This window comes from Asparagus officinalis, unplaced genomic scaffold (assembly GCF_001876935.1).
Source record: "Asparagus officinalis unplaced genomic scaffold, Aspof.V1 AsparagusV1_Un276, whole genome shotgun sequence".
Classification (NCBI taxonomy): Eukaryota; Viridiplantae; Streptophyta; class Magnoliopsida; order Asparagales; family Asparagaceae; genus Asparagus; species Asparagus officinalis.
In genome coordinates this window covers 175653-192389 of record NW_017972541.1, presented here as the reverse complement: position 1 = coordinate 192389, position 16737 = coordinate 175653, and the positions used below count along the sequence as shown (strand labels likewise).

The following is a 16737-nucleotide window of genomic DNA, read 5'->3' as shown; positions in this document are numbered from 1 at the left end:
TAAATGAGATCCGGTGTTAGGCATGACCGAATAACCCCACAAGCCCTACTGTGCATTTTCTTCCAAACCCTATCATCAATCTCCTCGGGTTTCTCTTGAAACTCAAGAGTCTCCTCCAAATTTTGTGCATCCAATGCGTCCATTACTTGACACCTCCATAAACCGAAGTTGATCTTGCCGTCGAACTTTGGGACATCAATTTTAGTGTTATTGATGCTCAAATTTTGGATCACCTTTGTCAAAGCCGACCCCGATGTACTAGTAGCACTTGAACTAGCCCTTCTTGTATCACCCATATTGTAGATCTACTCTTCAAATAAGAATCCAACAGTGAATCCTTCGAACAAAACTCCCAAATCCAACCCGGAGCTCTGATACCACTTGTTGTGCGCCGCGGAAGCCTCGAATAGACAATACAAAAACACACACGAACAATAGTAGACCACAAGAGAACACAAACTACCAATCATAGCAAGAACACAAGATATACGTGGTTCGGCAATGTGCCTACGTCCACGGGACAAGGAGGGGGGGGGTTCACTAATCAAATCAAAGGGGAATACAAATTAGGGTTACAAATCTTACCCAAAACCCTCAAACAAGATCACTTGATCTCTCCAATAGACTCCAACAAAAGATAGTCGGTCGACCGCAGCACCACTGCCGGTCGACCGCAAAATATCCCGAGGTCCAGTCTGCTCTCTGGACAATTCGCGGTCGACCGCAGCGCTTCGTCCGGTCGACCGCCCAAATTCCAGAGGCACACTAAGAGTTGTGTGCACATATCGGTCGACCGCAGCTCCACTGCCGGTCGACCGCCCAACTTCCAGAGGCATACCTCTGACTTTTCACCAACTCTACAGTCATAATGACTAACATTTCATTAATGTTGATGGCGACTGGCCGACGAAGTGTGAACGCTAACTGATCATGCATTAAATGCGATGTGACTCTTGATGAAGCTGACAAATTGTTCCACTGTTCAAGACGCTCAGTGTCAGGTCCGAGAAGGGAACACCTTCCATCTTGGATTTGGCTTCTAGTATATCACGGGTCGAATATGCCTTTCGTCTCGGGTTTGAGTTGCGAGATAGGTCGGCGAACTCCGCTCCCATATCTTGCTCTCAAATGTATGTGAGTTGACCGGCTAGTTATTACACGTGTCTGCTTTTTGAAGCTTGGTAATTTCCAGAGTATAACATATAGCAACTCCTATTCGTGCACAATTCGTTTGCCTGATCTCAAAGGAGCCACCATCGTTGAGTCAAAGCTTGGCTGGTTCCTTGCCCATCGCGCTGGTAGCTTCTTCTTCTACAACCTTTCTCCCTTCAAAAGATTCACATCAGAAAATACTCCATAGTTGAAGGTGATCACATGTTTAAGTTTTCAACAGTCCCAACTTGTTCAAGTTGCATCCTTTATATTGCTACCAGAAGAAACAATGAATAATTAGAGATAGCATTGTGTAAAATTAACGAAGAAGAGTGGATTATGCTTAAGATTGGCCAAACGTTGAACACGATCCTGGGAATGCGTACTTGTGATTGTGTCAATAACAACATTTGGATCTATGGTTTGGTGGTCGGGGAAGAAAAAGAGAAGGTGAGGGTAATTGGAGTCGAGTTTCCTCGCGAAAGCCATATTGAATGGCAAGCAATCTATTGGCATGAAAAGGTTGGAACCATGAACTCAGTTTTGGATCTTTTGCTCCCTGATGATTGGGTGCACAAATTTGGAGCAGGAGGGATTTCTTCATCCTCAATTGGCTGGCGTTCTTGTTATTGTTCCTTATTTGAACTTGGATGCCAATTCTCTGAGATTGTTGAGATCATAGATGGGGAGGAGAGTAAAAAGCAAGCTTAAGAATGTGAAAGCTGCATGGATCGAACCTAGGTTTGGTTAAAACTAATGGGTGTGAGTTTATTAGATCCTTGTCTAAAGTTCAGTCGATTTTCTAAGTTCAAAGTTTTTCTCGAAAATGTTACAATTCGTGCTTGTACCAGGTTTTCATATCATTTGGTTTTATGTTGATGGCGATAGACTGCAAGGTCTCCGTATCATTTTATGATTAGTCTAAATAAAATTTGTGGTTAATTAGCAGTTACATATCTTACAGTCTCCCCTGCTTTGCACTTCTATATGCCCTCACTTTGTTTCAGAGCGCTACTAACTTAATGGTTTTAAAATTGGCACTTCAGTACTTTTTGTAATGCAAATTGTGACAGTATTGGTCTGAAAATTATCACTGGCACTCACATGATAATTTTAAAGTTTTTAATCCTTAATGTTTGCTAAATTTACCTAACCCAGTTTTATTGGATAATAGAAACCAGTTAGACGATGTAAAATGCATGTCTTTCGTGATTGCTTTCTGTACTCTCTTGTTCTTTTCTCTGCCAAGTTCGCAAGTATATGCGGTCCCTAATATTTTACATGGTGGTAAGGGGATGGTCGAAATGGTTCATTTCTGTATCAAACCAGTTCATTGCCATAAGTGTTTAACTATTAGATGATACTCTAGGGTATGTCCAAATAGATTGAAAATCTCAGTGAAGTTTGCACAGTGTGACACATCTCTGCTTCAAAGTGCATCACATGCGAGAAAACTAGTAAGACTATAAGTACTCTGTACTCCAGAGCTTTCTTCTCAAGTATCGCATATACATTCTTCAAATCATGAATCTTTTAAACAATAACCCTCACTTCCTACCTCTACCTTATCCTAAAAGCCTTTTGTATTTCTGCAACAACCCTGCTGGCGACCTCTGAACCAAACAATCTCGGTAAGTTAGCAGCAAGATCAATCTCAACAGTCTTATTCTTAATTAATTCATCCCTTTTCAACAATCCAACTCGCTCACTCTCCTCCAAGGCTTTCATTTTATTTACACATTTGTTGGTCCAAACTCCAACAATATCCTTCGCAGCTTGGCTGACATGAACCCTAATTAGCTCTTCAAAACAACTCTCTCCTCCTTCTCCACAATTAACATTAACTGCAGTGGCTGTTGGAGACAGAACACTCCGGATGTAAAGAGAGGAGGAGAGATAAGGAGAAACTTGAGGTAGTTGATTAAGGTCTTGCCTTGATTTGTCCAAATTGGTGGTGTTGTAGAATTCATCGAGATACTCAGGATGAAGGACGAGATCTTTTCTCGGTAGCAAGTCCATGAAAAGGATGAGGGATGTTGGGCTTCCTTGTATGAACTCCATTAAAAGGTGAGGCGCATCAGTTGAGGCATTGAGGAAGGCGAAAACTGTGGTTATGTTGAGATCCCCAGTAGGAACCTTGCAATGGAGCCATGATTGTAATATGAAATCAACCTGCACATAGCAGGAATATATCCATCTTCAGATAATTGTATTATTGGATCATATATCTAGGAGTTAACTGTTAGATACAGTTAATAAGAGCTAATTATATAATGTAAACATGTTAGGGAGTTTGGCAGAAACTGAGCTGAAAATGTTCAAAGGTCACATTGAAGCACAGAATCTCAACTATTCACAGTCGCCTAACAATATTGGTATCTTTACTAGCAACATGCTGAATTGAGAAAGTTCACCGTTACTAATATCAAATTACCATTCAGAATCTTCATATCTTAGTGAGACGATTTTTGTTATTATATCTGCAGAGTTTTTTAGTTTTCACAACTTTAAAAGGCGTTTCATAAGCGGCACAAAATGAAACATACAGGGCATCAAGTACCTTAATTTGGACCAGACTCTCTTAACCTGAATTCGTCTGAAATATACAACCAAGAATACTGCATCTCATTAGACAACTGATCTTTTTCAAGTAACACACATGCAATTTTATTGTTTTCCCTGATTATGTGACTTAAACAGTGCTACACTTACATTATCGATTCTGGAAAGGTTTCAAGTTTGCGACTTTGAGTATTTAGTCTTAGGATTTGTGCTGTGCGAGTGTTCTATTGCGAAGCCATAAAAAGTAAAATTGTCTTTTCATATATATTGAGCAGTTCACCTTATTGAACAAAACCAACAGTTTCTTTCAAAGTAGTATAGTTCCAAACTGGGATCTGATATAGAACCATCTGGAGACCTAACCTGTAATACCCCACTAAGATAGTCCTACATCGGTGGGAGTGTGAGAAATTGAGAGCTTTACATGGAGTTCAAGTGTAGCATTGGCTAGTCAATTCTGACAGTGCGCCAACGGGCTCGCAAGCCCGGAGTGTGACAAATGGTATTAAAGCAATTTGTCAAGGGGAAGTGTGGAACTAAGTGCTATGTGGGGCTAGGTGCTACACGGTGTGAGCTCGGTGGGAGCCACCTCTAGAGCTCGTTAGAGTCACCTCTAGAGTCCACGTCACCTGACAGTGATACTAGGATGTACCAATTGTCATGTCACGATGAGGACACCGCATTTGTAAGGTGAGGTGATTGTGATACCCCACCAATATAGTCCCACATCAGTGGGATTGCGAGAAATTGAGGGCTTTATAATGTAAGTCATGGGGTTCAAGTGTAGTATTGACTAGTCGATTTTGGCACTGGTTTGAGCTAAACAACGCACTACACTCAACCTATGATTTGCAGCATGCCAAATGGCTCGCGGACCCGGGGCGTGACATAACCTATACACACATGCCATGCTTGCTTTCAGACTTAAATATTGCAACCAAGTTTAAAGAATTCGCTCATATCATACTATTTTGCATAATAAGGACAATTGTCTATTCGTTTGCCTTGACTTATGATCAGCTAAATGCAACTTTAAATGTTAATATAAATCTGCAAAAGGCCTATATCTAGTTCTTCATTTATTGATTCCAATCCAAACACCAAAAATGAATATTCATGAATTTTAGTTCATAAAAGTCCTTAGACGCCTTCAGAAAGCTCAAGCAAAACTAATGGTGTTCTAATAATTAGAGGGAGAGTTAGAAAATAAAACAATAACCCTCAACTTTAACTACAACTTCTGAGTTCTATTGTGGAGGTACGGGATTTCAAGATGATGTCAATTTCAAATTTCATCAGCTACAAATTTAAAATAGATTTTCTAAAATTTGACACCGCTATGTGAACGTCTTCAGAAAGGTCAAGCAAAATTAATGATGTTCTCTGAATTAGAGGGAGTGTTAGAATATAAAACAACAATCCTCAACCCTCACCACAACTTCAGAGTTTTGCTATGGAGTTAGGGACAATAAGATGGTATTAGTTTTAAAGCCCATGAGCTTCAAATTTAAAATGAATTTTCTAAAATTTGATACCGCTATGTGAACGTCTTCAGAAAGGTCAAGCAAAATTAATGATGTTCTCAGGATTAGAGGGAGTGTTAGAATATAAAACAATAACCTTCAATTCTCACTACAGCTTCAGAGTTTTCTTGTGGAGGCAACAGCTTTAAGATGGTATCTCTTTCAAATCCTATCAGCTACAAAATTAAAATGGACTTTCTAAAAATTGACATCGCTATGTGAATCCATATTTCAATCCATAAAACCTATAGGGATAGGTTAGAATACAAAACAAGAACCACTAACCCTCACCACAACTTTAGAGTTTCGTAAGAGCAAGGGCAGCAAGCTCCTTGCACCCCCTCTCAAGGCCTATGTGGCGGTGGGAGAGTTTGCAAGCCCTCCAACAAGCTCCCAATGAGCTCCCAAGCCATCTCCTTAGGCTGACGTGGACATTGAGAGCTTGGGAGCTCCCAAGCGCTCCACAAAATTGTGGATCGTTTGGGAGCTCACAAGCTATGCAAGATTTACAAAACCACCCCTCCCTCCATCCCACAAAACACACAATTGCAGAGTGATCAAAATCTGCCCAAAAAAAGAAGCAAAAAATCCAACCTTTTCTAAAATGAAGAATGCTCGATTAATCAAAATAGTGACTTTGACCGGTTCTAACCTGATAGACCATCTCCGATCGGCAAGTCCCCTCTCCGATCGGCAAGGCCTGAGCTCCGATCGGCAAGTCCTCGACAAAATAGAGACTTTAACACTAGAGATGAAGAGTCGTGGATTTGATTCGACGGCCGTATCCAACGGTTAGAAATAAAATACAAGAGGTTTAAATATAATTAAAAGTAATGGGTAAAATATTAAAATAGAAGAGAGTTTTTTTTGATATTGTTGGAGCTCCTAACTAGGAGCTTGTTGGAGCTCCATAAAAGAAGGAGTGCCTCCCAAGGCTTAATTTGTTAATTTTTTATTCTAAAATGTTTGAGAGCTCTTGAGAGCATGCTGACTAGGACTCCCAACTGGGAGCTTGCTGCACTTGCTCTAACGGCGAACACTTTAATATGGACGCTGGGTGGGTTTAGCCAGAACTCCTGGGTACGGCAAATATCTCCAATATCTTAAATATGGTAGTAGTAAATATGTGGATATCTTGAAGTTCCCAAATTATTGCCTGATCTTATCTCCAACATCTAAGTGGCAGTCGGCAACTATTTACATGCTAAATATGATGAAAGAGAGGGTCCTATCTGCAAAAGAAAAGAGCTTTTTTACCGAGGAATCTTGAGCGCCGGATCTGATGTCGAGCGCGCCCTGCGAAGTGCCCTGCTGGTTCTCAAAGTAGAGAACGTCCGGTGGGACCCGCGAGGGGAGGAGGGTGGGGCCCAGCCGAGCCTCGATGGAAGAGAGAAGGTCTACCATCAGATCTCTATGCGACGGCGGCAGGTAAGGGAATCCGGTCACCGCCGGTTTACTGACAGTTGGATCCATCGACGCTCGAGTTCTGGTTCGGGTCCTTTTCACCGAGAGGGGAGGGTGGAGATGAGAAAATGGTTGGCAGTGAGCGAGCGTGAGCATCGATGGTCGATGATTGGGCTGGAAACTGCGTTTTTTTTTTTTTTCTGCTACGCGGTAAAATGGAGTTTTATTGGTTGGTTTTCATTACGCGGGGCACGTCTGGCTGCTACGCATTTCATGATTATTTATAAGTTGTTTTTTTATTAGAGAATAAGATGATCTTTTTTAACGCCAATCAGTAACTCTATTTATAAGTGGCATCATACACCCAACTATTAAAATACAAAACATGTTTAAAATATTTTCACCGCATTATTCTTCTCCAAAAGTGATTTTTCCGAAGTAAATGAGTTTGAAAGTAGCCGTAGCCACGTAGATAAAGCTTTTGTTTTACTAGCTAAAAAACGCTTTGGGAAAAAGTGAAATGGCCTAAAACTAAATGGGATAAATTTTGTGTGAAGTAAAAGGATAAAAAAGGGTGGTTTTGATTTGAGGTTTCGGATATAAACTTTTGTGTTTTTCTGTGTATCTCAACAATAAGATAACACTTCCTTTTATAGAGGCTTTACGGTAACCACATACACCCCAAATCGTATCAGCCTCCATAATTTCCTTTACTCATCCACTAATCCCTCTTTTACAGATATTGAGGAAGTTATGCTAACAACCCAATAATCTCTAGGGAAAATTCATTGGTTGGTTTGGTCAATAATTGACCGGGTCATATTAACATCTCCTACACTTGATCAAATTAACCAAGTGACATGTCTCCCACTATCCGTGAGATCAGATGTTTCTTCTTACCATTACTCTCACTATTTATATAGAGTAACTCTTATTTCATTATTCATAAAATTTTACTTGGACTTATCTATTCCTAAGTCCCATCAAACTTACATGTTTGATAAAAGATTTCGCCGGTATTCCTTTTGTAAAAGTATCAGCAATCATATTTGTAGTAGGGATATAAGTTACTTCGACTTCTCCCTTTTCTACAATATCTCTAATATAGTGATACTAGATCTCAATATGTTTTTCTTTAGAGCTATTCACACCGCTATTGATCAAGCTAATCGCTGCTTGATTATCACAATAAATATTAATAGGCCCTTCTAACAATTTGAGATATAGATCAATCAAAAACCGTTTTATCCATAAAGCATGTGCAGTTGCCATACTACAAGGTACATATTTAGCTTCTTGTGTATATCTAGCAACACACCCTTATTTCTTGCTACTCTAATAAACAACTCCTCCTCCAAAGATAAATAATTACCCAGAAATGGACTTTCCATTATTTTTATCACCTCCGAAATCAGCATCAGAATAACCGAGGAGATCAAGCGAATCAGCTTGATAAACTAATCTATGAGTCAATGTACCTCTGATATACTTTATAATCCTTTTAATAGTTTCCCAATGTGCTAGTCCTGGATTATTTTGATATCGACTGACTAGACTTACAACATAAGCTATATCAGGTTTAGTGCATAACATTACATACATCAAGCTTTCAATTGCTTGAGCATAAGGAACATCTAATGGCTTTTGCCCTTCCAGGGATTTGCTCTTTACATAATCTCTTTTCCATGACCAACGGAGTTAGCGTCGGATTAGAATTCTTCATTCCTAACCTTTTAAGAATTAATCTTAAATATTTTTCTTGGTTTAAACTTAGCATTCTAGACTTTCTATCTCGAATTATTTGAATTTCAAGAATATATGATGCATCTCCCATACCTTTCATCTCAAAACTTTTCATTGAGATCTACCTTTATTTTATTCAATATTTCTATGTCATTTTAGAGAGCAATATATCATCGACATATAAGGATAATATAATAAATTTGCTCTCACTTTTCAAGACATGTACACAATTATCTAATTTATTTTGAATAAAACCAAGTTTAGTGACCGGATCATTAAATTTGAGATATCATTGTCTAGAAACTGTTTTAAATCGTATAGAGATTTCATTAATTTGTAAACTTTATGTTTTTGTCCTTTCACCAGAAAACCTTCAGGTTGTTGTATATATATCGCTTCCTTTAACTCTCCGTTAAGAAATACAGTTTTAACATCTATTTGGAATAACTCCAAATCAAGATATGCAACAATAGTCAAAATAATTCTAATTGATGCAAATTTAGCTACAGGAGAATATGTCTCTTGAAAAATCTATTATTGCCTTTTGATTATAACCATTGGCAACTAACTGTGCTTTGAATTTATCAATAGATCTATCAACACGATATTTATTTTTAAGCACCCATTTGCATCCTATGACTTTTCTATTTTTCAGTAGATCACATAACTCTCATATCTTATTCTTTTCTATAGAATCAAGTTCTTCTCTCATGGATTCTAGCCATAAAGCTGATTCATGCGATTTCATCGCATCAGAAAAGATCAAGGGATCTTGTTCTTCTATATTTGTGTCTATGAGAAATAGGATGGCTCACATAAATACAAATAGTAATCATCCATCCATAAAGATTATGTTCTTAGCCTTTTGTTACCTACAACCGGTTGATGAGATGCATTATTTTCCACAGGTATTTTATCATTTTCAATGTTATGTTCATTCATAATATCAGGGACATTAGTGAGAACAACATCGTAATAATCATCATCTATTATAGTTAGAGGTTTTGTTTCCTTTCGAACTTGTTTCTCTTCCTCTAGGTTCTCTAGAAATGTAGCATCTCTGTTTTCAGTAACCCATTTTTCTTTATTGTAGAATTTATAACCTTTTGACTTTTCTGAATACCTTATAAATCTACACTTTATTATTTTAAAATTCAACTTATCTCTAAGTTGATATGGAATGAGAACATGGGTTATAGATCTCCACTTCCTGAGATGACTCAGATTAGGTTTCCTTCCATTCCATAATTCATAAGGTGTAGATACAACTGACTCGGTGAGAATTCTATTTAAAATATAGTTTGCAGTTAATAATGCTTCTCCACAAAAGTTTTTGGAGACACCAGAGTGAGACAACATGCATCTAACTACATTCAGTAATGTTCTGTTCTTTCTTTCAGCAACACCATTCTGTTGTGGTGTATATGACATTGTTATATGCCTTTTAATTCCATGTTGAATACAATAACTTTTAAATTCTTTAGAGTTATATTCTCCACATCTATCAGTTCTTAAAATTTTAATTTTCATTCCAAGTTAGTTTTCAACTTCTGTTTTATATCTCTTAAAGTAGTCAAGAGCTTCTAATTTTCTAGATATAAGATAGACGTGTGCAAATTTAGAATAATCATATATAAAAGTAATAAAATATTCTTTATTACTATTAGTTTTTGGCACTTAGGGGACCACAAATATCCGAGTGTATCAACCCTAAAAGTTTATTGGCCCTTTGTTCGCCAATAAAAGGTTTTCTAGTTATTTTATCAGTTAAACAATGTTCACATGGTGTTCAATTGAACATTAGATAGTACAAGAAGTAGGTTCATTCTGATAATTTCTTTCTTTTTTAAAATACTAGCATGTTCTACTCTAGAATACCACAATTCAGACTCAGAAATATAACATGACAAGTAGCTCAAATTTAAAATTTTATTATCAAAATTATTACAACTACTGGAAGAATGTATAATTCATGTTTGGGCACATATTTTCCCAAAGCATACACTTTATTATTTTTTTCTATAGAAACCCGTTTATTGTAGAACCTAACTTCCAGTCCCTTTTTCATCAAGCTGGGAACATAGATCAAATTGTGCCGAATTCCTTATGTATAGAACACATCTTTGAGGACAAGAAATACTATCCCCAAGATCCAATCTATACGAACCAATATCTTCTACATCGAGATAGATATTATTTCCCATATAGATTCTCTGTTCTTCTTTCTTCAGCTCGGTGCATTCAGTGACTCTATTCTTGTCCTTTGCGATATGTCTGGTCGCACCGGAGTCGATCCACCAACCGACGACATCTGTCATCACATCATTGCATTCTATCACACCGACGAATTCTCTTTTGCTAGTACCCCCTTGTTCTGGATGCTTATAGTCTCCTTTATTCTTCTGTTTTTCACCTTGCGAGCAAGTGGGCTTGAAATGCCCTAACTTTCCACAATTGTAGCAGGTTCCATGGGGTACTTTCTTTCTCTTAACCTGCTGCGATTTTGGTCCTCACGGTTGTGGTTTACTAGGACTAGGGTTTTTATAGCTTCTAGCACTATGCCTCTGGTGGACATAATCGCTTGCTGCACCATATTCAGTTCTGGTTCTTTCCTACTGTCTATTAAGTCATGTTCTATCGCTAAGTGCATAATAAGATCAATGACAAATTTAATGGCAGGGTTCATTCTTAATGTGGTGGCAGCCACAACAAGGGATTTGGCAGGGTTGCATTCTTTCTGGGATTTCAGTCCCAGTAGTGGATAAGTCATTAGTCATGACAATCATCTTGTTAATATGCTCTACAACATTATCTCCCTCTTGCATACGACAAAAATTATACTTATACAAGAGGAGTTGAATGTTAACTTCAGAGGCGGTGTCATATTTTTCTTTTATAGCATTCCACATGTCCATGAAAGTCTTATAAGTTTCGAAAACTTTGATTAAGTTATCTTCCATGAACATGAGCATTAGGCTTTTTACCTTTCATCTTTTGACTTCCATTGTTCAAACCTTTTCTTTTCTTTAGGTGTAGATTTATCAGTAAGGGTTGGAGGAGTGGTTTCGATTACATCATCGATATTGTCATGGATAAGAGCATATCCTATTTTCTATGTCATATATCATAATTTCTGCCATTAAATTTATCAATTTTTCTTAGTTTTGATAGAATGAGTTCACTAGTCATTTGGTAGAGAACTAAAACTAAAATTCCAATTTAAAATATTATATAAAGTTGATGTATAGACAAATATACTAAAAATAGAATAAAGTTAGATACCAAAAATAAAATAAATAAATTAAAAGAACCTAATTGTTTCGAGTTGAGAAAGGAAACTCCAATTTGAACGAGATCGTCACCTAGTGGTGTTGAATGGAGAAGCACTTTGTCGAAGTCGGTTCTGACTGGATTCGGAGATGATTTGCTGCTGTCGTTGGGTTGCACCGGATAGGATTTGCGAAGAATTGTTCGGACAACTATAACTGATTGAAAGCAGATTATGAATTGTGTAAGGGGATAAAGTAAATTTTCCCTCAAGCTAGAAATGACTCTGCTGAAAAAAATAGAGGGGCCAAAAAAAAATTCTTTGTCACTGCAAAAACAAAAAAAGGAAGTTCTATTAGGCACGGAGCTCAAAAAAATTATTGGCTTTTTCTCTCTTGATCTCCTCGGTCACAGAGAAGAAATGAAACATGAGAACAATGAAACTAGCAGGGAACTTGGGAAGCGAAACTAGCAGTGTATGGTGTAGAGATTGATGGACAAAGATTGTTGGATCTTTTGGATAATAATGAAGACTATGAGACAGTGGGATATGATAGCTAGTTTTGGAGGTGCTGTGTTTGATGGGACAAAGATTGAAAATAAAAAAAATGAGAGAACAACTTCCAAAGCTTCATGTGGAGGTATATGGCTCAAAAAATATTTAAAAAATGGATAAAGGACAACTTCACTAGTTGTTTATAGAAAATTTTTTAAAAAATATATGTAAGAGCATGGTGATCACGGTTTTTGATTGAAAACAGAATACTCTCTTTTCTCTATAGGACAAAAAGTGAAACTAGTTTTTTTTCTTGAGGAAATAGAAGTGAACGGATTTTTGATAGCTCTGACACCAATAAAAGGATAAAATATGGTGGTTTTGATTTGGGGTTCCGGATAGAAACTTTTGTGTTTTTCTGTGTATCTCAACAATGAGATAACCCTTCCTTTTATAGAGGCTTTCTAGTTCCACCTCCACCCCAAATCATATCAGCCTCTATAATTTCCTCTAACCATCCACGAATCCCTCTTCTTCAGATAGGAAGTTATGCTAATAACCCAATAATATCTAGGGAATATTCCTTGGTTGGTTTGGTCAATAATTGACTGGGTCATATTAACATGAAGTATTTTGAATCTAATAGTAACTATGGAAGTCAATTGACTCGGAGTAAATAAGGATAAACTTCTAGAGTTATCTTTAGAAAATAGGGATAAAACTTTGGGTTTACAGTTAGAATTTTTTTGCGTCCCCTAAAATTGAAATTGTTATTGGGTCCCTAAATTCTAAAATTATTTTGAAATTAGTCCCTTATATCATTAAAATTACTATTAGGCCATCTAATTCTCAGTCTTTACAGATAATCTTTCAAGTTGATTTCTTTTACCCTTGATTGCATTGACTAATTTCAAAATAACTTAAAAAGCTGAGTGACAAAATAGCATTTTAAAAGATTTGAAGGACTAATTCCGAATAACTTAAAAGTTGCTAAATTTAATAGCAATTTCCATGTTGAAAAATTTAGCGGATGAGAATCAAAATAACGGCCTAAACCTTTTTGTTTATAAGTTAAAGAAGGGGAAATGAGAAAAAAATAGTGACCAGAGGAATCAAACTGGGACTTTAAAGTCAAAACGGTAGCGCCCTACCAAACGCGCCAAACGGTCTGTTTGGATGGAGGGTGGAGAAGGGGAGGGGAAGAGAGATCTAATTTTAATCTTGTTTGAGAGTTCCATTTAGGAGGATAGAGGAGGGGAACGAGGGAAAATTTGAGGCAAAATCTTATACCCTAAATTGGGGTATAATGAAGAGAAAGAGAAGGAATGAGAACTTTTTCCCTAAGGGTCTGTTTGGATTTGTAAAGGGGGTGAAGGAAAGTTAAGGGAAACTGAGTGAAGGGAAGGGAAGGAAAGGGAAGGGAATTCTCTTCCCCTTGGTTACACCCCAATTTGGGGGTAACAATTTTTATACTATTAGGGGGTGAACCAAGGAGAACTAGGGTGAATTAACTTCACCTCCTAAGTGTTCCCAAACAAGGTGAATGGAGGTGAATGGTTCCCCTAACTTCCCTTCACCCTCATTTCCCTCAATCCAAACAAGCCCTAAGTTCCTCTTCCTTCCTTTTCCTAAGTCCTCTACCAAACACGCTCTTCGTTTTCCTTTTTCTAACCCCTAAATTTGAGGAGGAAGATTTTAATGTAAAATTTCTCTAACTTACCCCGCTCTACCCTCCAAACAAGCTTTTTCTTTTTTAGTCCAAATTTTCCTTCCCCTTCCCTCCTCTGCCCTCCATCCAAACACACCACCGGTGACTATGGATGGAAGACGAAGGGAAGAAGCCCTGACAAACTCCAATTTTGTTACCGAGAGACCGCTAACAATGAAGAGGGACAGCTGGGAGAAGATCCGACTGGGTCACTTACTGTTGGATTTAATCTAATAAATCTAATTGTGGGCACATATGATTAATCAATGTGTATTGGTATCTTTCAGGATAACCTACTAAAGTGATCAATTAATTTGGGTTAATTAGGTATTTAAATAAGTCATGGGGTTATATGTGCAGATACCAGGTTGTAATTGTAATTTGTTGAGGGGTCAAATTATAAATGTACAACATCTATAAATAAGGGGTTATGATCCCTAACCTATGGTTACATTCTCTAATTCTCTTCACCCCCATCTAGAAAGAAAAATTCGGATTTAGAGAAACCCAAAGGTTAGAAGATCATCAAAAACTCAAATCAAGATTTCTTCTATGGATTCAGGTATAAGCTTCCGCCCTTTTAGATTCTTGTTAATCTCTTCGAATTAATCATGGCTATATGGTTTTAGATTTCAAGTTTTGGTTTAGATCTAACAAGTGGTATCAGAGCCACCTTGATTAATTCTTAGGGATTTAAGTTTTATTGGGTTTTCTAATCTTAAATCTCTGGTTAAAGATTCAGTTTTGTTTTTCGGATGAACAATAATTTTTTTGTTCGGATGAATAGTAGCGAAAATTTTTCGGATGAACAGTAAAGTTTTTGTTCGGATGAATAGTAATGAAAATTTTTCGGATGAATAGTAACTGAAAAATCGTCGTTGAACAGTAACTTTTTGGAATTTTTTGGTTTTTTTCAGCGTTTTTTTCTTGGATCTGGATCAAGAAAACTCATTTTTCGATTATAGATCTGTTTTTTGATTTAATGGCGGCAGTTTCAGTTTGAAACCCTAAGGGTTCGTACGTGAAAACGTGGCGAACATTAAGGAGGTGGTTACCTCAAATTTTGGCGAAGCGGTAAGCTTCAAACGAACCTCGCGTTCGTTCAATTTTAACCGATCTTCACGTTCAAACGAACTTCGCGTTCGTTTTCAAGTGAGCCTCGCGCTCAGTTCTAAGGTGAGCCTTGCGCTCAGTTTTCAGCCGAACCTCGCGTTCGTATTTAAGTCGAACCTCGCGTTCATGCTTCAGTCGAACCTCGCGTTCGTGCTTCAGTCGAACCTCGCGTTCGTGCTTCAGTCGAACCTCGCGTTCGTTCTTCAGTCGAACCTCGCGTTCGTACTCCAGTCGAACCTCGCGTTCATCTTTTTTAACGAACCTCGCGTTCGTTCTCAAGTTGAACATCGCGTTCATTTTTCAAACGAACCTCGCGTTCGTTCTCAAACGAACCTCGCGCTCGAAGTCAAGCGAACTTCGTGTTCACTATGGTTAAGCCTCAGCTTTTCATGTGTCCACTTTAGTATACTTAATTTATTCAATTAAGTTATGGGCCCTAATTAAGCTGTGAGACCCCAATTGAGTTTTTTGGAAATTTAGTTGATTTAAATTAAAACATTTTAATTTAAATCTAATTTGGTTTTTAATTAATTATTTAATTCAATTATTATGACACTAAGGAATTAAGGTTGTCTCTCACTCTAATTAATTAATTGAAATAAGAAGTTGCCAAAGTAACCTCTTTTGTGTAGATTGTTCATGAGGAATGTGAGATGTTTGTGTGTATGCTTTCGTGTAAATATTTAATCGGCCCAAAGGAAGGTTAATATTTATTTAGACTGTATACACATCTGCGATGATAAGCGTGTGACAATTATAAGGTTTACATGTGAATAATGAATCGATCCAAAGATAGTTTCATTATTTGACATGAGTTATTGTCAATGTTTGATCATTGCAACAAGGTATCACTTACAAGTTAATATTATTGTCCAAAGACTTGATATTAATGTTGTGCCCGATATCTTGGATGTGGATTGTCATTACTTGAATTTTATTGATTATAGTTATTGATGTGAGCATTTTTGTTTTATTTCAGCTAATGCATCTGCTGCAACAATTTCTGCTAACATCAACTCAATTCCCATGCTAAATGGGACAAACTTTAAGGTTTGGAAAGAGAACATATTAATTGTTCTTGGCTGCATGGATCTTGACTATGCATTAAGAAATGAACAACCCAAACATCTCAATACGGAAAGCACTCTTGATGCAAAGAATGAGCATGAGAAGTGGGAGCGTTCAAATCGCATGAGTCTTATGATCATTAAGCGCAGCGTTCCGTAAGCCTTCAGGGGCATAGAATCCGAAGGGATTACTAAGGCTAAAGATTTCCTTGCCAAAATTGAGAAGCGTTTTGCGAAAAACGATAAGGTAGAAACAAGCACGCTTTTAGCTCGCTTGATTTCAATGAAGTATAAGGGCAAAGGAAATATCAGGGAGTACATTATGGAAATGTCTCATATTGCTTCAAAGCTTAAGGCACTTAAACTCGATCTTTGTGACGAGTTATTAGTGCATCTGGTTTTGTTGTCTCTTCCTGCACAGTTTAACCAATTTAAGGTCAGTTATAACTGTCAAAAGGAGAAATGGACTCTAAATGAGCTCATTTCATACTGTGTGCAAGAAGAAGATAGGTTGAAGCAGGATAAGACAGAAAGTGTTCATTTGGCCTATGCCTCTAAGGATAAGGGCAAGAAAAGGAAGAATGATAAGGAAGCTGCTAAGGGTCCAGTTGAGAAGAAACAACATAATGATAATCAGGGTTGTTACTTCTGTAAGAAGCCTGTACATGTAAAGAAGGACTGTACAAAATATCACGCCTGGCG

At 37.5% G+C, this 16737-nt stretch overlaps 1 protein-coding gene across 1 annotated transcript; it reads right to left on the bottom strand.

Moving 5' to 3' along the window:
- Window positions 1-2583: 2583 nt before the first annotated feature.
- On the bottom strand, window positions 2584-6887 carry LOC109827526 (red chlorophyll catabolite reductase). Its single transcript, XM_020394537.1, has 2 exons — window positions 6495-6887; window positions 2584-3324 (listed from the first exon to the last, which is right to left on the bottom strand). Exons 1-2 carry the CDS (start codon window positions 6795-6797, stop codon window positions 2713-2715), a joined length of 915 nt encoding a protein of 304 aa, XP_020250126.1. The 5' UTR covers window positions 6798-6887; the 3' UTR covers window positions 2584-2712.
- Window positions 6888-16737: the final 9850 nt, after the last annotated feature.

Excerpts from the sequence above, each read along its gene's own strand:
- LOC109827526 (XM_020394537.1), bottom strand. The coding sequence starts at position 6,797 with ATGCTCACGCTCGCTCACTGCCAACCATTTTCTCATCTCCACCCTCCC. Across the intron at positions 3,325-6,494 it reads CCGGCGCTCAAGATTCCTCG|GTTGATTTCATATTACAATC; the intron begins GTAAAAAAGCTC and ends TGCTATGTGCAG.